This window comes from Mchenga conophoros, linkage group LG11 (assembly GCF_057382185.1).
Source record: "Mchenga conophoros isolate Kocher_MC1m ecotype Shallow Benthic linkage group LG11, M_conophoros_male_GT1.1, whole genome shotgun sequence".
NCBI lineage: Eukaryota > Metazoa > Chordata > Actinopteri > Cichliformes > Cichlidae > Mchenga > Mchenga conophoros.
In genome coordinates, this window is record NC_140536.1 from 32,737,605 (window position 1) to 32,758,912 (window position 21,308).

Genomic DNA, 21,308 nt, shown 5'->3' on the forward strand with positions numbered 1-21,308 from the left:
ATTTTCTTTGTTTCTGTTATTACTGGTAGAGAATAATTTTGCCATGCATGACTCAGATGATTTGCTGGAAATGATTCATGCACATATCTGAACATGCTGCAAAATGGTGACATGCATTTAGAGAAGAAAGTTTGGTGGTTGCAGACGGTTTCCTTTAATCCAGTCTGTTAACCTAATATGAGACGACTGGACCGCTTAGCTCGTTATTTGTTCAACAGATTCTGTTGTTGTTTATGTTCTGTTGCATGTCATAGTACCCTTAAAGTCGTCTTTTTCTTTGTCCAATGGGAGCTATGTGTATCATTTTAAGGCAAACTAGCGTGAGGTGTAGCAAATAATAAAACCTATATTGACCTAACACCCTACATCTAATGTTATTAAAAATTAGCATAGCATTGCTGTCAGTACCTGTGTCAAATGTTAAGGAACATGCCTCAAATGCCCAAGCATGCAGTTGTACAGGGGTACGTTGCTTGGGCATGGGTGACTATAACTTTGTTTGTGTAAACATAACATCTGAGAAAATTTATTGATTATCAATCTGAAATTTTTAGACTATTGTGATAATGCCACAATCATAAAGCAGACATGTGTTGTTGTTGTGTGTGTGGACGAAGAAGCCTGTGAATAGTCTTGGTGCATGTTCTATCATCATTTGAACTATTTTAACTATTCACAGGCTTCTGTGAATGTGGGGTAATGTGTCACTGGTTAATGGCTTCAGTTGTTTTTTGAGTCAGAAATAATAGCATACATGATGTTTTTAGAAGATTTTTTTTGTACTAGTTTTGAATTCAAATGACAGCATGACATTAAAACTGTTACCATCAGGGTAAAATTAGTATTTAAGCCTTGTTGGCTGTGAGAAACTGTTCAAAAATATCAGGGTTCGGGGAATTAAACATGTTTATTTTCCATTCACAGGTTACCGGAAAGGAAGTGCCTCATAATCCCAGCTGGTCACTGCCTGTACAAATTTATGCAGTCATACATTTCCTTTTGGTGCTGAAGACTTACCATGATTTGTTTGAAAACAAGATGGTATGTATTTGTCACATTAGACAAAGTGATTGTTATTAAACTTTATTTGGAGGGTGACACTTCAGCTCCCTTCATAGAGTTCTTTAAATTCCCTTTTTTTAGTTGGATTTGTCAGATATATAGGATTAAATCTGGGGTAGCTTAGTCTAGACTAACTACTGATTTGTTTAGGCTACTGTAATCCCTCAAAGTATGACAAGGTGGTCCAGAGTTCCCAATTTAAGACTGAGTTTACGTGTTTGTTTTCCAACACTGATTCATCCAGTTATCCAGTTTGTTGTGGCTGGTCCATAATGGAGCAGAGTCCTCTACTTAGCCAGCAGAAAAAGACTAGCTGTGTCTAACATCATGACAGAATGACGGATCAGCATTCCCCTTTAAAGCAACCTTGTCTATTATTTTCCACCCAACAAGCCAAAAGACCCCCTTCCTCCTCCTTCAGGAAAAAAAAGAAAGAAAAGAACCTCCCCAGCAGTTATCTTTGGAAGGATTTTTTTCCCCCAGGCACAGTTTTGGTTAGCCAGAAAGAGCTGTCACACCCAACCTCTTCAAACTCTAAATAAAATGCCCTGTCTTCTCCCCCCCCCCCGATTGCTACCTCCATTGGGGCTCTGTTAGTTGTGGTCACCTCTCACACACACCTCCTCTCCAGCATCGAGGGATCCCCTCCCTTTTGGCGAACGAAACACCAGCTGGTGGTCCAGCAGTGAACACAAACGCCTTAATTGTGTCGAGTCAACCATTTCCCAAACCAAATAGCCTTCAGGATGCAGCCATCAGACTTGGAGGGAAAATAACAAAGTGAGCTCCTTGGCCCAACAATAAATCATGTCACTCTTATGTATTTATACCCACATGTTCGCTAGCTGCTTATTTAGCTTGACAATTGAAGACACGCTGCCGGACAATTTATGTGCTTTGTGTTAATTCGAAGCCATGAAAACATGGCTATTTCAAACAAGTGAAGCTACTCTTCAATTACATCATCATCAGGCCAGTGTGTATGCTTTACATGTACGTATTTTAAACGGTTATTATTAGAGGCAGTGAGGGAAATTGACCATCAGAACTTTTTCTCATTTAAAGTATGTTTGGGCATTTCTACCCAGCAGACCAAAAGTGAAACACACACACACACACACACACACACATGCACAAACACAGGTTTTGCTTTCACTCTTTTGAAGTTTTTGCAAATTACCGAAAGTACAAAAATATTCACTATTTGAGCAAAAGTACTGAGCTTCACTGGTAATCTCTGAATTAAGGTGTTCTCAATAGCATTGCCACAGGTGTATGAAATAAAGCAATAAGTGCACTGTGACTTTACAAGCAATGTTCTAAAGAGCTCACTGAATTAGTTTGCTAATATAATAGGATTCACTGATGCAACAAGTCAATTTTTGAGATTTTTACTCTGCTAGATATTCCACGATCAGATGGTGGTATTGTGAAGTATTTCAGAACAGCTGCAACGCAGATTGTAAAGTTGAAGAGTGCATATAAGAGTGCATGTAATAGTTACCAATGCTCTCAATAACTGACTTAATAACTACAGACTCCCAAACTGCCAGGCATTAACATCAGCACAAAAGCTGTACGCCAGAAGCTTCATGGCATAAAGTCCCATTTGGAGCCTTATAAGTGAAAGTTTTTTTTTTTCTTTTTTCCCACCACAGTACATTTCAGATTTTTGAAGGTAGACACATGAGCATGGGGGCATTTCTGACTGTAAAATCAAGAGCTACTATAAGCTCATTGGCTAATGAATCACACAGTAGAGCAAGCCCTGCTTTTTTCCCCCCATTTGAATCTAATACAGTAAGAGTGCAATCAGTTCTACAAAATATAAAATGCTGAGACTACTTTACTTTAGAAGAGAGGTTTATTCAGATGTGTGGTCACTTTGGATGATGTCGTTTGTAGAGCTGTCCTTGTTACTTTACATTAACAGGTGTGTTATTTTGTTATCCCATTTAATGGTTTGCTGGAAACACACTCTCCTTAAAATAGTTCAGTATAACAGGAATCATGTTTACTTACCTGATACCTGATTCATTATTACATGTTACTGGCACTGTTTTTTTTTTTTTTTTTTTTTTTTTTTTGGTTTGCTTGTTTTTTCCTGTTTGATCAGTCTTCATCAATAATGGCCTGGGTAATTAGTTAATTTGCTCATCTCAAGAGACAACATAACACAATCAGTCCTTACAGTGTTGCCACCAGATGTTAACTGTCATTTCCGACCTCTGCTGATATTGCTACAAGTTGTCAGTTGATCACTTGAAAAATTACCATGACAAAAGAAGCACAAAGTGTTTCTTTAAAAACTCTTGGAAATGAAATGTGAGTTGATGACACTTAGGGCTTTATGGAGGAATTTCTCTCTAGTGTAGTGTCTCAGCTGCATGCCCCCTGGATGATAGAAAGACAAACAAACAACAACAAGAAATAAAGATTAGGTTACTAAATACATCTGGTCTGCTGAGCCTCTCGGGTTATCAGACACAGAAAAGTTCACATAACCTTTGATATCAAAACAATTCTCCTCTCATTATACGCTTACCAAAAATAATGGTATCCATAGCCCTTGAACTCCATTGCAGTGATTAATCTGCCTTAATAAACTATGAATGAAGGTCACCCTAGACTGTCAGTCCTTCACAGATGGACTGAGCTCAAATTATTTCCTTGTCTGATTCATGGAAAACATTATTGTATCTGTGTTCCTGTAAGAGGCTCCTGGTAATATTGTGCTTATGGCAGCTTATGGGTTATGACTTGGATAAACGTATAGAAATACAGTTTTATTGCATCCTGTTGATGGGTTGATTTTTGTGCTGGCAAGCGCGAGCCCTCTGGGTATTTACAGCATGGGAGCAGTCAGTGAGATTTGGCTGTTAGACTCTGTATTGAGTGTCAGAGAAATATAAACCAAAGCTGACAGCCCACAGCATCCTCAGGAGACAATGGCTTTCCAACGGCTGCCCTTAGCCAAGGCCATAGGTTAGAGAACACAGATTAGAGCGTACGTTACTCTTTGTGTTTATGCAAGTCTGTTTGTGTGTATGTTCCAAATAGCTTGGAAAGGTCAGTGAGAATCTGCATTGGATTTCTCCTCCAAAGTTGGTTGTTTTGGCTCCATTTAGGGGATTCAAACTACAGTCTCTTCAACTGTGGTCAAGTCCCCTGTCAAGACCCATCTGGGATGATTAGAGCGTCTATGTAAACTAGGCATGTCAGTGTAAAGTAAGAGGCAGCATATCGTGTGTGCCAGTACACTTATTCCGAAGGTCAGACATGTTTTGGTTGGCATTACAGCTCTGCGGTTTATGACTGCTCTCCCAGTAAGGTCTCCTGTGATTGTAACTTGACTGGCCATGATATTGATTTAAGGGTTTGAATCTAATGTATTTTTTCCTGACCGCATTTCTCATGGTATGCAAATGTATCTCAATCCTAGATACTGTCCCAGTTAACTATTCTGGGTATGACTGGCTACGTTCTGCTCACTCTCACGTCTCTGGGGTTCCTCATCGACCAGAGGTACAGTACAGATATTTCTTTATGGATTCATTTTCAAAGAGACTTTTAGAGGATTTAAAAATTAGACTAAACAGTTAAAAATGTCTCGGGGAGGTTAGAGAAAAGCAAGACTGAGAACTATTCTGGCTTTGGTAGAGGTTCTCAAGCTTTGAGTGGCAATCATCCAAAGACTGAATTTGAAGGAATACAAAATGTGGAGTGTTAAAATTAGCATTGAAGTAAAAATGCCAAGTTGATTGTACTTATCTGTTTAGATTTCTTCAGTTGTTCTTTATTCTCCTCTGAGCTGCTAATTCCTAATAATGTATTTGCATCTTAAACTCAATGATTCTGAAAATGGCTTGCTTTTAGACAGTCCAACCTCTTTTGGGGTCCAAGAACGAATCAAAGAAAAACTCTCAAAGAATCTCTGGGAGCCATAGGTCTTTGCCAGCCCAGAGTTAAAGGTCTGAACATTAGTATTAATATTACTGTGGGGTGGTCAGCAGTATGTACCCTTGTTTTCAGTAACTAAACTATGAACCTTGCATTGAATCATTTCATTTCTCTTCATTGTTACCAAATAAAACTCTGCATACTTAGCTTGTGAAATTCACTAAAAGAAACAGAAACAAGATAAAGACACACTCCTACTATACATGCTTTGTTGTGAGTGAATATAAGATTAAATTCAGTTGACGCAAGTACCACAACACTGGAGCTGACTTCAAAGTGGGGCGACCGTGGCTCATGGGTTGGGAAGCGCATCTGTAACCGGAAGGTCGCCGGTTCGATCCCCGGGCTCTCTGTCCTGGTCATTGTGTCCTTGGGCAAGACACTTTACCCTACCGCCTACTGGTGTTGGCCAGAGGGGCCGATGGCGCGATATGGCAGCCTCGCTTCTGTCAGTCTGCCCCAGGGCAGCTGTGGCTACAACCGTAGCTTGCCTCCACCAGTGTGTGAATGAATAGTGGCATTGAAAAGCGCTATATAAATCCAATCCATTATTATTATTATTATTATTATTATTATTATTATTATTATTATAATTATTATTATAATTATTATATATCTCAAACCAAATCTCTCCTCATCAACTCTATTTGATCAGCACAGGAAGTTGATATTAGCTCACATTAAAATATAATTATTCCATCTAAGTGATGCGTTGTTGCTTAATGTGTCCTTATATTCAGGCCATCATTGGCTGTCTTGGAGCTATTTCGCTGTGTCGTCATGATGACATTGCTGAGGTACAACTACATGAAGCCCCTTGCACCTTCACTGGCAGTGCCTACAGAGGTAAGTGCAACTGTAATGTGTGGAGTGCAGTTTAAAATAGGCAGCAGGACTTGAGATTTTCTTTTCATTCTACTTAAATAATAAGCAAATATGTGTGCCGTATATGGAAGATGGAATTGGTGTTCATATCTGGAAAGTGAAGCCAGTGCAAAAGTACCTTAAACCTGCATTTAAAAAAATAGATGGGCTGATATTTTATATTATAAATAATAAATATATAAATAATAAATAGGTGCGCAGGGAAGAAAAAAGCCCTTACACTTAAACACATCTGTGAGCTCTGTCTTGAGAATTATTTAATCCATGTTGCTAGTAGTTGCAAGTCTTGTCTTATGCAGCATGATAATGCAATTTAGCAATTCTAAGCACCTATTATTGCTGGTGTACAGCAGGTGACTTGGAATGTAGGACACACATATTAACAAGCATACAGTTCATGGAAAAACTCTGTTCGTTTGCTTTTTTGGCACTTTTTTTATGATTATTAGACATAACTTGTCTAGGACTGCCACGACAGACACTATAGGCAAAAGTATCGGGCCACATCTCTTAATCTCTGAATTCAGGGGATTTCATAGCACCTAGCGAAGAAGTTTGCCTTTGCAAACATTTGTGAGAGAATAGGTTATTTTACGGAGCTCACTGAATTTGAGTGTGGTATTTTTAACAGATGCCACCATTGCAACAAGTCAGTTTGTGAAAAGTCTTTAGATATTCCATGATCAACTCTATGTGGTGCCAGGAAATTGCAGCTCAGCTTTAAAGTGGCAACCAACCTAAAGTTACAGAGTAGGCTCGCCGTGTGCTGAGGCAGACTGTGCATTAGTCGCTAATGCTTTGCTGAGTCGGTCACTGCAGCGCTCATAACTTCCTCTGGTCTTAACATCAACACAAACTGTATGCTGAGGGCTTCGTATTGTTTCCACAAACAAACAGCAAACTGGAACCAACTGAGCCTCAGAAAGAAAGAAACATTTAATAGTCATCGTACTGCGGCTTCAACACGCTTTATGGCTGGCTACTGCTAATGACACGTACTTTTCTGTTTCTGTGGCAACCCCATCAGACCTGCTAAATTGGACTGAGTCAGTTGCATAGATGCAGTTATGTGACAATTCATAAGACAGGTGAACTATGGAGGATTTATATATTTAATTAGCAGTTTATCTGCTCATTCCTGCTGCTTCTCGCTGTTTTCCAAAGTAACACATTGCTTTATTACTAGCTGCATTGTTAAAATGTGCTACTGTGCACCCTGATCTTTAGAGTCACTGCAGTTTCTGCTAAATTTATGATTACAAATACGTATTGCATATTTCAAAGGCTGTTCATTTGCTGGTTTAGCAACATCTTTCTTTAGCATTTTCTTTTAGCAGAATTGATTATTAGTGAATAATGGTCTGTCTTTATGCATTCCTTTGATGGTGTTAATACATCCTGGTAATGATGTTTGCTCTTAGTTGATATGCAAGTTGTAACTGGTTCACATTGCCCATTTGATCCACTAAACAATTTAGTTAAATTTTATCCACTGATTTTGTGATATCATCACTATCTTGAGTTGTTGTGCAACAATAATGGCGGCACCGTTGAATTAACAGCCACCTGTCTAGCTGCCATTTCCCTGTCTCAAAATGAGGTATTCGTCTAGATTACTTACAAAGGTGTTGTCCCTTTCACGAGTTAAACAATCTTTGATGGCGTGTCTACATGCACTGGTCCCAGAGGCCATGTTTACCCATTTTTAAGTTTGTAGTTTGGCCAAGTCTTGGAAATAACATTAATTAGCCACAGTGAAGTTGTTTTTTCAGCTGCAGATATTGGCGGTTACCAGTTAAAACAAAGAATGAAATCTGATGTATTAATCGAGTGCCCGGATCAGCAAAATGCGATGGCCTTATTGCTAAAAGAAAAAAAAAGTAGCACTAAAACATGATGGTAAAATGGATGTTTAAAAGCAGCGCTGTCGACAGAGAAAAATTTAAATTTGGCTAAAATCTTACCTTGAGTTCTCTTTTCACGTGTGTGTGTGCGTGTGTGTGTGAGCTTTTCATCACACGGCATGATGTTGTTCATCCGCAGTCTGATTTTGCTCATTCATCAGGAAATTGTAGCTGTTTGTACTACTATGTTTCTTTTGGCTCAGCAGCCGAGGTTCAAAGATCATGGAAACAGCAGTTGACAAAACAAACTAACCTCAGGTTAGTAGCTGTTCTGGAGCTTCCAGTCATATCGCATGACCTTTTTATTTAGGTTTTTTAAAATACCCCATACCCCATGGAACTTATACCTTTGATATTCACATTCTCAATGTGGTGACCTTCCGAATAATTTCCAAAAACTATTTCATATAATTTTTCAAAGTACCATAATTACATGTGGTGGAAATCCTTTATTCATTTGACTTGATATAGTGTTTGGCTGCATGTGTAATTCCCTCCATCAAAGCATAGTTCAGCTTGAAAACGAGAACCAGTTTTTGTCCAAAATACATTATATGCAACATTGAAACTGTCTAAACACAAAGTCCAACCAACAACACCTAATTAGTCTGTTATTAGGGTGTAGAATAAAGACTGGGTATACAGTGAATCATTGCATGAGCATGTTTTTCTAAGGCTACTTACTAATTGCTTTCTCTGGTGGTAGTATGTTTTCTATCTCTGTGCATGTTGAAACTAGTTTTATTTAGCATCAGTCTGATTATATACTTGGAGCCTAATTCCAGCTTGTTAACTATGGAAAATACTGAAAAAAATGTCTTAAGATGACAGTGGTATGATTTTCACAGTACAGCACTTAGAAATCCTTACTTTATGAAATCATTGAGGAAAAATATGTGAAGCTCTGGTATTAAATGTGCATATGCCTCATGTATCGTGTTTCTTCGGTTTGTGTGTGTCTAGCCTGTTTGCCTGTAATTGTGTGTGTTGTGTGGTCTGTGTTGTGTGTGTGAAATGTGTGAGCTGGGTGCTAAGTCCAGCCTCGCAGCCCTGTGATCTATGAGTCCAGATGCGTCGCCCAATTGACCATAAAATTGGCGTGCCTTTCTGGCTCTGGCAGCTCAACTGTAAGGCGGCTGACCTCTCATTACTTGCCCTCCCTTGCAGCTTTTTTTTTTTTTTTTTTTGTCCTCCCGCTTTCTGCCTCCGCTCACCGCTTGCCGTCTCAGCTAGTGTGAATGAGAGCAACACTTCTGGAACCAATTAACGTCGTCTGCTGCTAACTAGCGCTGGCTGATGAGATTTGCACGTGAGATTTGCAATCGCTGCTTTTATGTCCTCTGACTGCACATCTGTGGCGCTCAGGTGTTCAAATGACAACCCGAGGCTCTCCAACCTTTTCTTTTTCTCACCATAAAATGAAATAAAACTGAATGAATAATAATTCATCTAAAATGAAGCGCGTAACCAATCACCTCGAGAGCAACGAAACGGGGTGATTTATGCTGCACATGCTGCACGGCTGTGTCACTTTGACAGGGCTGTAAGTTTTATGCAGCCGTTTCCTTAAGCAAATCATTAGGCCTCATTTCAAGTCATAGTACATCAGTTTGAGCTGAATGAATGTCTTGCTTGCAGGTGGGGCTCATTGAAAATCCTCACAATTTACTTGAAATGGTTCCTGACATGTTTGTGCCCTTTGTTCAGAAATACAGCAAAGGGGAATATGGTTGAACCACCCCCAGACTTTAAGGTACTCAAGTGATATATGGATCTGACGCGTGAGGCGAACGGCGGGCTCTTTGTTACAGAGGGAGGGCTTGTTTTGAAGTCGAGCCAATCAATTAACAGTCACTCGAAATGTAAAAGGGGTAAATTCCCATTTAATTGTCTTCAGACTCACTGTACATTTGAGAGAGGGGGAGGGGGAAGTACAACAAAAAAAACTAGGTCGGTTTGTGGTCCTTCAAAACCAGTGGTGTGATATACTGCACCCTTAAAACTCACAGTGGTATTTATAGTGGCTCTGGAGATTTCCCTTGTAAAGCTGCAGGCTTGACCTGTAAACCAGGGCTGCCTCTTGCTCCCAGCCGCCCACTCGCCCGCCCAAACCCACGTCTGTGCGGCTCACATGACGGCCTCACTGCTTCAGAGGAGACTAAGCTGGTAACCAGGGCTGATGGAAGCTTTAGCTCTCTGTGCATGTAATATTTATTTGTATTTGTGTGTGCTGTTAGCTTTAATTTGCTTTAATTTATGTCATTTAAATAAAATTTTAATTACATATACATACCACAAAATATTGCAGCTTATAAATATAATCTGTGTCTTTCTGGTGCACAAACTATAGAAGAATAGAAGTTTAAATTACAGTCAATATTTAAGCACTTTATTGTGCGCAACATACTGAGTTTAAGAAATCATTTATACATTAATGTCAGCTTGGATAGCTTATCAGATTTGCATGCATGATAGACAATTTTAAAACATCTAAATAAACAAAGCCTGTTGTGCTGTGGCTGCACAGTTTAATCATTTAGGTTTGAAATGAGTGACATTTATTTAAGAAGGCTATGAATAACTGTACACTGGTCACAGCGCACTTCTGGGTTTTCTGGTCACACCAACACAACCTTTGCTAACCAGCACTACAAACCAGATTTTTCTTCCGATTATTTCCCATTCTCCACACTGAAACATAAGCTAAAGAGTCTGTTTTGATGCAGTGGGCAAGTTTGGGCGTGCATGGGGGTGTGCGAGTTGAAGAGGTCAAAATGAGACTTTCTCAGGGTGAAATAAAAATAGCCGCAGTGCAGGGGTGCACAAGGAGATGGGTCAAGTTAAAATGTTATTTTTCTTTTTTAAGCTTTTGTTCGGGCGGACCTCCTTACACCTCGTAAAGGCAGCTAACCGTGGCAATTGGAGAATATGTAATTTATGCTTAAAAATTGATTTAAATAAACATTTCTTTAAATCAGTAATTTGATTCTAAATAACTAAACATTTAATCGATTTAACCACAACGTTGTGCAGTTGAGGATGTCATCACCTAAAAGCTATATTTTTGCCTATGTTTGACCTCAAACATTTTGTTTTATTCTTTTACCCTTTGCGTCACCTATATTTCTGTGTTTGCAGTGTGGCTGGGTGGGTGGGGCATTTGCACTGTGATGTAACACATGGTTTTATGCTGTGTGGGCCTCTGGTTTTGCCTGAAGGCACAAGAAAACAGGCCACAGAGCAGATCGTAGACACTCTGTATCCCAGAGTAATTATGCAACTATTCTCTCAAAGACCACTAACAGCAATTCAAGAGGAGAGCTCATAAAAATTCACCTGCCAGGCTCAAACCAGTTTTTTGGTTTTAGTAAGAAATAAAAAAACAACAACTTTGTTTACAATTCGTTCCCCCCTCCCCCCCCCTTCCATTATTCTTGATAGCTGCAGATGGATGTAAAATTTAAAAAAGGCATCCAACTAAAATAATTTAAAAAAGCCAGAGATGCTTTTATTATGGTCTGCTTTTCTTTTCATTTACAGTGACTGAATGGTTTCCTTGTAATAAAAGAATTTAAGTAGTTTATTAGCTCATGCGGGTTTGACTCTTGAAGGAAAAATAAATCTGTGTAATGCCTTTGATTCCCAAAACGTATACATGTAAAAAATGTTTTAAACCCTTTAGGATTTTCACTCTCCGTTCTCCTGCTGATACCACTTGCCAATCTCTCAGATCCCTTTTCTGTCAGACTAAACGGGAAGATGAGGTGCTCCACAGCTAAATGAAGAGGTCACAACAATATTATTAAGTTCATGTCAAACACAAAGGCTTCGCCTCAACACACATTCGCTTTATCTTCAACAAATCACCATACTTGTCTTTAAAAATTACAGCTCACACCCCGGCTTTCCCACCATCCCAGCCATGAGTGAGCAGATAAGGCAGTCGGCGGTGAGAGGTCGCTGTGTTGTTTCCACTGGACAAAACTCAGGTGCGAGGGGTTAGCGGTCTCTTCTTTTGAAGCAGGAATGTGTGGTGGCAAGAGGCAGTGCTGAGGTTAACAGGCTTGTTTGGGCCTGTGGAAACTCTGCGAGCATGACATCATCTGAGAGCTCGCAGGAATGGAAAAGGAAAGGAAATCTCCTCCCAGAGAGAAAATGGAGGGATTTGAAAGAGAAATGCTGGGTAGGACTGTTCCATTGGAGTAAACAGCGGGGTGGTCGAGCATACACAGTGTGAAATATTATCACTCAATGTGCAGGGGATCGTGCCCGTCAAAGACTAACCACTTGGTTTATGTTGTCAAACCACTTGCCAGGTAAAGTTATGGAAATCTAACAGAAAGTGGACCTTTGGGAGATTTCTAGGAATATTTAGTTTGGCTTTTGCGGTATCAGGTTTTCTGGTCTACAGTGGCTTTCTTTTAAATTTGTATTCCTATTTGTGCTTTAATTCATGGGTCATTCAGTTTGTGATATAGCTTCCGAGCCAGCGTGTGAACCTGACTGAACCTGACAAAAGCTCTTCTGGTGTGTGCACGTGGTTTCTCTCTATTCTAAAAGGCACCGAAAGCTGATTTCAGAGAACTTGAATGCCGGTTTCCAAAGAAGTCTGCTCGCAAATTCAAAACATTACAAATTATAAAAGGTTTAAAGTTCAGAATAAATTAAAGTTTTATACTGTAAAATGTTTCGATAGTGCTGAATGAAGGCTTAGCATATTAATTTAGCTATCTTTATCGCAGTGCAAGCTTTCATCACTCAGGACTCAGTTTATTAATCTCTCTTTCGAGGCTACGTTCATTGGATTACTGGCTAACAATCACACGTCTGATTTTGTAGTAAAATTCTTTGTGGTGTATTTTTTTCCTTAGTAGTTCAAGCTACAGCTTTTTGCCTGAAGTGAGCTGGAAAATGTCTCCTTCTGCCAGGATTTGTGAGCAGTGGGGGGGTTTCAAGTTTGGAAAGTCTTCAAATCTGAGGCTGTAAAAGTTTGAGTGGCTGCTATCAGAGAAGTGACCACAATAAGCACATTCTCTGCTGTCCGGTCACAAAACAAACTGCATGAACTGAGGCTCAATTAATATTTTCTACCCTGACAATTAAAAAGGTGTTTTAAAAAACAAAAAGGTCTGTTTGCCAACAGCATTTTTCTTCTTGGAACTTCATGTGGAACTTTCAGACTTTGTTTGAGTCCTTATCTACCACTTAAAGCCAAAATCTCCAATCCACATTTTAACACCTGCCACATGTTTCTCATGCCGGGGTCCAAACATTCAAGCATGCACCTGCACTTTTACAATCATATAATTGACATGGACCTGGTTTTGGCCACTCAAAATGTGACACATTGCACTACACAGGCAATGCTGACTGTGTGCAGCAGCTTGTTGATAATGTGGTTCATAGTAACAAAAACCAACCAAAATCTTGTTCCTTTCAATGAGCCATACTTTAATGATGAAGATGATAATAAATATAATAATAATAATAATAATACAGTATATTTTTTGTGACTGTCTTTCAACTTTTCTTTGGATACTAGCTGCTCCCTAACTCCAGTCAGCTCCTTGTACTCGATCATTTTCAAGGGATTTTTTTTTTATTTTTCATTCAAGCATAAAAAGGCACCTAACTCAAACAAATTTCCAATTTTATCTTAAGGCTGTTGCTACATCACATTTGCCAAAGATAACAGTTGGGCAGTCGTAAAATAGCATTTTTTCAACAGCGTGATGATTCCCAAAGAGCTATTTAGATGAAAACTTGGCGTGTCGTTATGTGATGTGCAGCGTGTCCTTTAAGAACATGAGGAAATTGGGCAAATGGAGGAGAAAGACAGTGACGTGTCTTAAAAAATGTACAGCACATAAACGGTATCAGAAAGTTATGTCCTTAAGAAATTCAGCAGTTGCTGTGTACAGAAAAGACCTAATACAGGACCTGAAGTCTGTCTACTGCTTTGGCAAGGTCTCAGCAGTAGCCATAACAAGGCCACTTATCATTCTTAGATAGTTTTTGTTGGACAAATCCTTCTCTGTAAAGACGAAGGTCTTGAAGCTCTGAGACAGTGACTTACTTGCAAAGGTGACCAAACTCACTAATACTTTCCTAAAATGATGGACTTCTTCCTCTGCAGAAGCTAAAGCTTCATTTTTGCTTATGAAAACCAAATTATCATCTTTGCACGGACGTGTCTTACTGGCTCGTGGTAGATTTGTGTCCTTCTTTCATATTGCTGCCAAATTCCTTAATGTTATCTGTGCTGCTGATTTACGTGTTCTTTTGAAGAGGTCTGATTTTTGTTTCAGATTGCCATAGTTAAATAAACTTAAACTGGGCTGTAGATATTTGTAGAGAAGTTTTGCTGCTGTACCAGTGGTTTGGCTCAGGCCTGTAGAGATGCACTTGGCACCAAACTCCACAGTAGGAATGTACAACAGAGACTGTTTTAATTTTTATAAATGTCAGTGGGTGGATTATAGAAATCAGGGTAAAGATACACGTCTTAGAGGCCCTTGGAGGCTCATTCATGTGTACTTCTTCTTAGAGGAATGTATTGAGCTAATCCACAGTGGACCCAAACATCTTCTCTCGGCTTCATAAAAATACAAACGGGGGCTTCATTTTGCAAGAGCATAACCTCCTGTCTGCTCCATACACTGTTTTTGCTTTCATTTCCTTTTCTGGAGTTTTGCCAAATAGCTCGCCTTCTGCTTTCCTGCTGGCTAGTGTGCTCTTTAGCAATTAACCAGCCAATCTGGCCACCCAGGGAACCACGGTTAATACTGAGGTGATGACTTCTTCTCTTATTGAGGCTGAAGCGGTGCCAGGCTGCTGGACTCTGAAGTGTGCTGAAGAGATATGAAAGCTGGTGTCCTCTGGGTTTTCTCGTATGGTCTCAATGAGGCATAGTGGTCTGGATGAGTTGTAGCTGACCTTACATGTGACCTTCGAAGAGACACATGGTAGATGACTGCAGCTCTCCAGATGTGTAAAGTAAAACTTCTAAACAACTGTATCACTCTAAACTAGCATATCATCAGGCCACTTTGTGTTTTGCTACACTTCGCCATGCAGCCACTACTGTTTCACATGTGTTTTGTCTGGCTGTGTTGTGTGTGCGTGGGAGCGTAACGGCGATATTTCTCATGGCAGCGCTACAGAGTAGGCACTACACTCATTCTCTGGTGGGACGTTAAACTGCTCGGCGTATCCTTCCTGAGTCTGCTCAAACAACCAGCACAGAGACTGTATATCTGCTCATAATGAACAGACAGGAAGTCGTGTGTGTGTGTGTGTGTGTGTGTGTGTGTGTGTGTCTCTCTCTCCCTCTCTCTCTCTGTACACATGTTTTGTGTATATGTGCAGGTGTACTTGTGTGGGACTGTGCACAAAAAGCTACCTATGCTCATGTGTCCATACTTCTGTAGATGAAAATGGTGATTAGTTAACTTCCAAGTGTAAATTTCAAACTTCAACTATTATTTACCGCAAGTATGTACAGAGTAAACGCACTACTACAACTGTAAAATTATGTTAAAGCTGTAATGGAAAGTGTGTAAATATTAATAGAAAAAAAGATTTGGTGTTAAAAGAAATGGATAATTAAAACAAAAATCAGATAACACAGAGATGACAAAATGCAAAAACACTGGAACTAAGTGGATGATCTTAAACAAGAGGATATGAAAGAGTAACCTGGGGGGCGGGGGGGGGGGATTATAAAGACGTCAATGTTTGGCATTTTAATTAGTTTTATTACTCATATATTTGGTAAAGGTACTTATGAACTGTATACAAAACCTGTGGGCTAATTGAACCCATGTGAGAGCAACTTTGAACGTTTTTCCTAGTCCCAGAATAGTCCCACCAGAATTTTTAATGGTTAAAGGTCACTGTTAATTTGCATCATTCCACACCATGTGAGCAAGTGACTATTTCCCCTTGATAAAAGTTTATATAAGACAGGCTAAAATCTATAATATTGTGCATGTGTATAATATGTGCACTCTGGTGACAGTGGCAGAGAAAAGGACATTAAAGAAACTGATGGACATTATGGACAATGCCAGGCATCCTCTGCACACGGCCATTAACAACCAGAAGAGTCTGTTCAGTGACAGGTTGCTTCTCCCAAAGACAAGAACTAACAGACTTAAAAACTCCTTTGTCCCACACGCCATCAGACTGTTTAACTCCTCCCTGGAGGGGAGAGGGAGGGGAAACAGGAGGACAAAGGAGGGGGGAACAACTAAGCTGTAGTGCCTCTTCACCTCACTGTGCAATACCTTTTGTACACACACATATATATATATATATATATATATATATATATATATATATATATATATATATATATATATATATATATATATATATATATATATATAAATAAAATATTCTGTAACTTCTGTCGGTGCTGTGCTTTTTTGGAAATCGAATTTCCCAGAGGAACCCACCCGAGGGATTAATAAAGTTCTATCTAATCTAATCTAATGTGTATATTTTATATACATGTATTTAAAAATAAAATGCAGTACATAAATTTGCACAATTTATAAAATCTTTCTTGCCAAAACCCCCGAAACTTAATTTCTCCCATGTTTTTGTTTGAAGTAAAGAATGCAGAAATTCGTGTAACAATATTCAGACTCTTCAAGATGCTTTTTCTGATCTTAGTGGGTGTTCGTGTCAATCTGAAACTCATGTTAATAATTTTTAACACTACATGAACCTCCAGTAATTAACACCTCACCAGTGAACTAATCAGACACCTGTGTCTGCATTTCTGTTTATTAACAAATGCTATCAAATGTGGCGTAGTTGCGTTAGAGCGCTGGTACGTGGCAAGCAGCACAGAGTTGCTATATAAACTTAAAATTAACCAAATTGTTATAACAAATCAAACAGAATGCAAACTGTAATTTCATTTCTCTCAAGTCTTTAGAAATGTGGCGTTTGGATTATTAACAAGAATTTTATATAGTTTATTTTCACCAGTTCAGCAATGTCCTGATGTAGCACGCTACACCCACACAGGCAGTTTCAAACAAAAAAAGCTCCGAATAATTTTCCGATGCAGTTCAGTCCAGGTCTGGTGGACTGTAGGCAGCCATATGGAGAGGGAGCTCTGGAAACATCCCATTACAGGTCATATATCACACGTCTGACAGCAGCCATTCTGCCTTGTTTTCATTTCAATCACGAGTGCAGCTGCATTGGAGAACAGCAAGACTCCGCCATGTTAACCCACTGAAGGCTGGAAGGTTGTTACTGTTATTGTTAGAGGACACTAAGGCGCACCCTGGGGTGTCTAATGTCTCCTTCATGCTTAATATCCATCAGCGGCACCCAAAATGACCCAGCTCAATATGGTGTTGGATGAGTGTGGTTCTCAAGGCCAATACATGTGTGGGAACTGGTCACATTGAAGCGACATTTCACTGAGAGTAAAGCACTAAAATGTTATCCAGGCAGAGATAATTGTTTACTTACAGTAAAGTTGGTTAATCGTGATTAAATGTAGCTTGAAAGAGACACACAATAGGTGTTGCAAGTCTTTAGATGTCAACTAATCTATATGTTTATGCAGACTTGAAATTTATACAAAGAGCCGCCATGCTTCATTTCATCCCTATTTTAGTTTTGTAGTTTTTGAATTTTTAAGCTATTGCCAAAAACAAGTTCTAGCTTAGCCAAGTGAAGAAAACAGTTTTTCAATGAATGCAGTTACATTTCAGGGAGATGCATTTTTATTATTTATCTGATCTCATTGATAATTTAGGTAAACAAAAACATGACATGACAAATGTCTATTTTTGTAACACGGTGCAGTTTATACAAATCAGAAACTACAGCTGAGCATCCTTATTAAGAATATTTAAACATTACCACTATACTACATAACACATTCGACTACGATAGAGTATTACTAGACTATTTTTTGGTATCTAATAAACTGGCATCTTGAAGTAACTGAGCTGCTTTTGAGCAAAACATGTGGTGTGCATCAATTTCTTAGTGGAGCTTGGAGCGTGACTACTTTCTAACCAGACTGGTATTGAAATGGAATAAGCAAAGGTAAACAAAGAAACAAGAAAAAACCTACAGAACCACATGTTAGTGGCTCCTTGAAGCACTACCCTTAACTAAGTGCTTTCTGCCCCAAACTGAGTGAGTGTGAGTCGATCTGCTGAGATGTCTACTTTGGGAGTCAGTGGTGTCTGGCCGTAGTGCTTATTTGTAGATGATCAAACCTGCTTCCTTCCACTATGTAATCTGTCCCACATGGATTTCCTACAGACTCTATATACATGTAGCATAGTGGCTCAAACGGAGAGATGGGAACAGGGAAAAATTGGTGCCCTCAACATGCGGCTTTGATAGAAACCTCTGTCAGGTTTCGGTCCTTAGTTTGAGTGAAATGTGATTTGCGAGGTTCTGCCAATTCTGCATACTGCTCTCGATCTCAATCCATCTTAGACAAACACAATGCAGCTTTACGGATTTGTAATCTTCCATCTGTTTTTCCTTCTGGGAGTTGTTGAAACTATTGAAATACCTCTACCCAATATTTTGCAGAGGCAGATCGCTGATTTAAAATTTGAGTTTCTACATGATTCTCAAGCCTTATCAAAAACACACTGAACCTAACTGAAAACATCTCACTTAGTGATAGTTTGTCTATAGCATGTTTTTGTCTTTTACTTAATAAATGTAGCAGTAAATTTATTTTTATTTTATTTTTTGTGTTGTTATCAGAAAGTGTTTTCTTACAACTTACCAAAATGTGTGTTGTGTTCCTGTTTTGCTAATCTTACCAGACAGCTGATCAGTGTTTGTATATCCGAGGTGAACTACGCTGATCAAAATGCTCACATTAAAAATAAGTATCTGCAGTTTCAAGGAGGTTTTCCTCTGACTTACATTCAGATATTTTTATCAGTTACTCAACTTTATGAAGATAGATATTATAATTAACAGTAACACTTCATTATTATTATTTTTTTGAGTCAGTGACCAATTATTTCTCTTAATTACGTTTTAATGAACTAAATAGAACTAATATTACCAGTGCATTATAAAAAGTTAGTCTTAGGTTCTTAAAAAAATTATAATACCCTTCTTTACAAATGTTCTCCAGAGTAAATCATTCAATTCAAAGTTGTTTGTATGAATGTAGGTATGTTTTTATTTCAGTAGTACTACTCATAAATGTATCAGCAGCATTTTAATGTTAGATGGCAAAACTACAGGTATTTTTATCTACTTTATATACTGTTAGATGGTTTAATCTGTTTGTGTCAAAACACGTTTTGTAGAAAACCCTTGGTGGTGTAGCTGCCAATTAAATGTAGTGTGGAAAAAGTTTGATACCTTCCCTTCAAATCTATTTTCTTTTGTGTATATAAGTACTGGTGTACAGTGTTACAATCAACGTCATTTGAAAAATGAATGAGACTTTGGTTTGATTCTATCATCACATTCCGAGTTCCTTCTTTGCTTTTGTTTCATCCAGTGGTTCATTCAGCAGGGAGGCTGTTCTCAGAGCAGGTAGCGAGAGGTGGAAAAGCAGAGAGAGGTCTGTGCTGTACGTCCTCTCTCTGTCTCTGAGGAGAACAGCTGTCGTGTCCAGGAAGAAATTGGGCTTTTTTTTCCCTATTGGCCTTTTTTGCCTATGATGGACAACGGTCTGATTTTGGCTTGAGTTGTAATGTAGGATGCAGTTTATGAGCCAGAACCCAGTGAGGAGTGGAGGCAAGGGCTGTTTTGGGCAAAGCCCCCCTTCGTTCTCTCTGAATAGCAAGGTTCCCTATGGCTGTGACCCTTGTGACCCTGTTGTGAGAGCATCGGGGGAGAAGCCCTGCTTCTTAACTTCTAAGCCTACTTTCTGCATCATCCTGAGACTGGCTGCATCTGAGGTGTCTGTTTTCTTTCAGTTGCAGCATTGCTTTCACAGTTTAACATCATGTTGTAATAGAAATGTTTTTTTTTATCTATTTTTTTAACTCTTGTGACAGCACAACATTTTATAGGCTACACTTAAGCTTTGTAAATTAAAGAGCATGTATACATACAAAAGTGAGCAAATATACAGCTTATAGTACTTTCAGTGCTCAAATAGTTCTAAGTGGAGGAGACTTTTTTTGTAGCTCATAAACCAAATGAAGAAAACATTTACATAACATACAACGTATTCTCTGTATATTGTCAAGCACCTATAAAATTGTATTACCACTATATTACAAATAAATTAGTTTTCATTCCAAGACCATCATGCCCTATAACTTGTATACATAAACTCAATCCATCCACTAGCGATAACCACATCTTGATCCCAGTCACGTAAAATGTTGCTGTTCTTTGAGGCACAAGAGTTCTGTTGGGCACAATTGTTAATCAAATTTGAATGTGAAAGTTATCAAATGTAAACATTTTCTTAGTCTTACATGATATTAATCACAACAATGGAGTTGTTTTGCAACAAGCTTTGCAGTCTTGTGGCCTGAAAGTGCGACCATATCAATAGTTCACAATTTAAAAAAATTGATCAATGACATAATCTCCCTAAATCATTTGTTACATCCATTTATGTAAATAGAAAGTCAGACTGTGAGCTCAGGAAGTTTTACAGAGTTGTTTTCTAGTCAAAGTTTGAACAGATTTCACTGTGATTTTGATAACACAGCGCTGCAGTTGCAAGTTTTTAGATTTTTAGTTTGTTTTTTAATTTTATCTCCCAGTAATGTTGGTGGTAATGGTAATGTTAACACAAGTATTAACAAACTGCGGTAGTTGTCATTTTGAATGAAATGGATCAACTCGAGTCTTCTGATCCTAACCACCTCTGTCAAACTTGTCCAGGCCTTTGTCTCCCTCTCTCTGCTGTACTGGGCTCTGCACAGCATCGTCTCTCAGCTGCTCGGCATCAAGAAGAAGGCTAACTGATCCAGCTGAAGATGGCACAAAGTGATGGATGGAAAACCTTTGGCATTGTCATTGCTGAAATAATTTCCATATTATCATGATTTTAATCATTTTAAACACTGTGCATCACTTTATGTAGTACTGATATCTATATGTTCAAGATAAAACTATTTTTTGCTTGATTAATTTTTACAAAATTTTATAAGTAACTTCAAGGTTCATCTTAAAGGTTTTTGTCATGTAAAACAGTCACAACCCAAGGCAAAGTGCTCATTATATGTTTTTGTTCTCCAAAACAACTCGTTCTGTTTAATGAAGTCATATTTTTTGCGTTTGCTTAAAATGTGTTCAAGTGGTGCTGCAGTAACTAACTCGCTTAATTTCAAAATAGTCACGTTTATTTTCTGTTGTTTCACATCAGTTACTATGCAACTATATATACTTTTTTAAAACAAATGTTCTCATTGATGAATGTTAATCTTGCATCTGAGTTTCAGTTTTTTGCACAACATTTCACAGTGTTTTTTTTTCTTTGCTCAATTAAATAAAGCATTGTAATTTTTTGCCTTA

General features: G+C 38.6%; 1 protein-coding gene across 1 annotated transcript in view; it reads left to right on the top strand.

Moving 5' to 3' along the window:
• agmo (alkylglycerol monooxygenase) overlaps positions 1 to 21,308 on the top strand; it is a 48,183-nt gene extending 26,875 nt beyond the window's left edge. The window contains exons 10-13 of the mRNA XM_085292541.1: positions 925 to 1,041; positions 4,505 to 4,587; positions 5,763 to 5,868; positions 20,676 to 21,308. Coding sequence (XP_085148667.1) covers positions 925 to 1,041; positions 4,505 to 4,587; positions 5,763 to 5,868; positions 20,676 to 20,759 — 390 coding nt within the window. The 3' untranslated portion in view covers positions 20,760 to 21,308. The remainder of the gene's footprint in view (positions 1 to 924; positions 1,042 to 4,504; positions 4,588 to 5,762; positions 5,869 to 20,675) is intronic.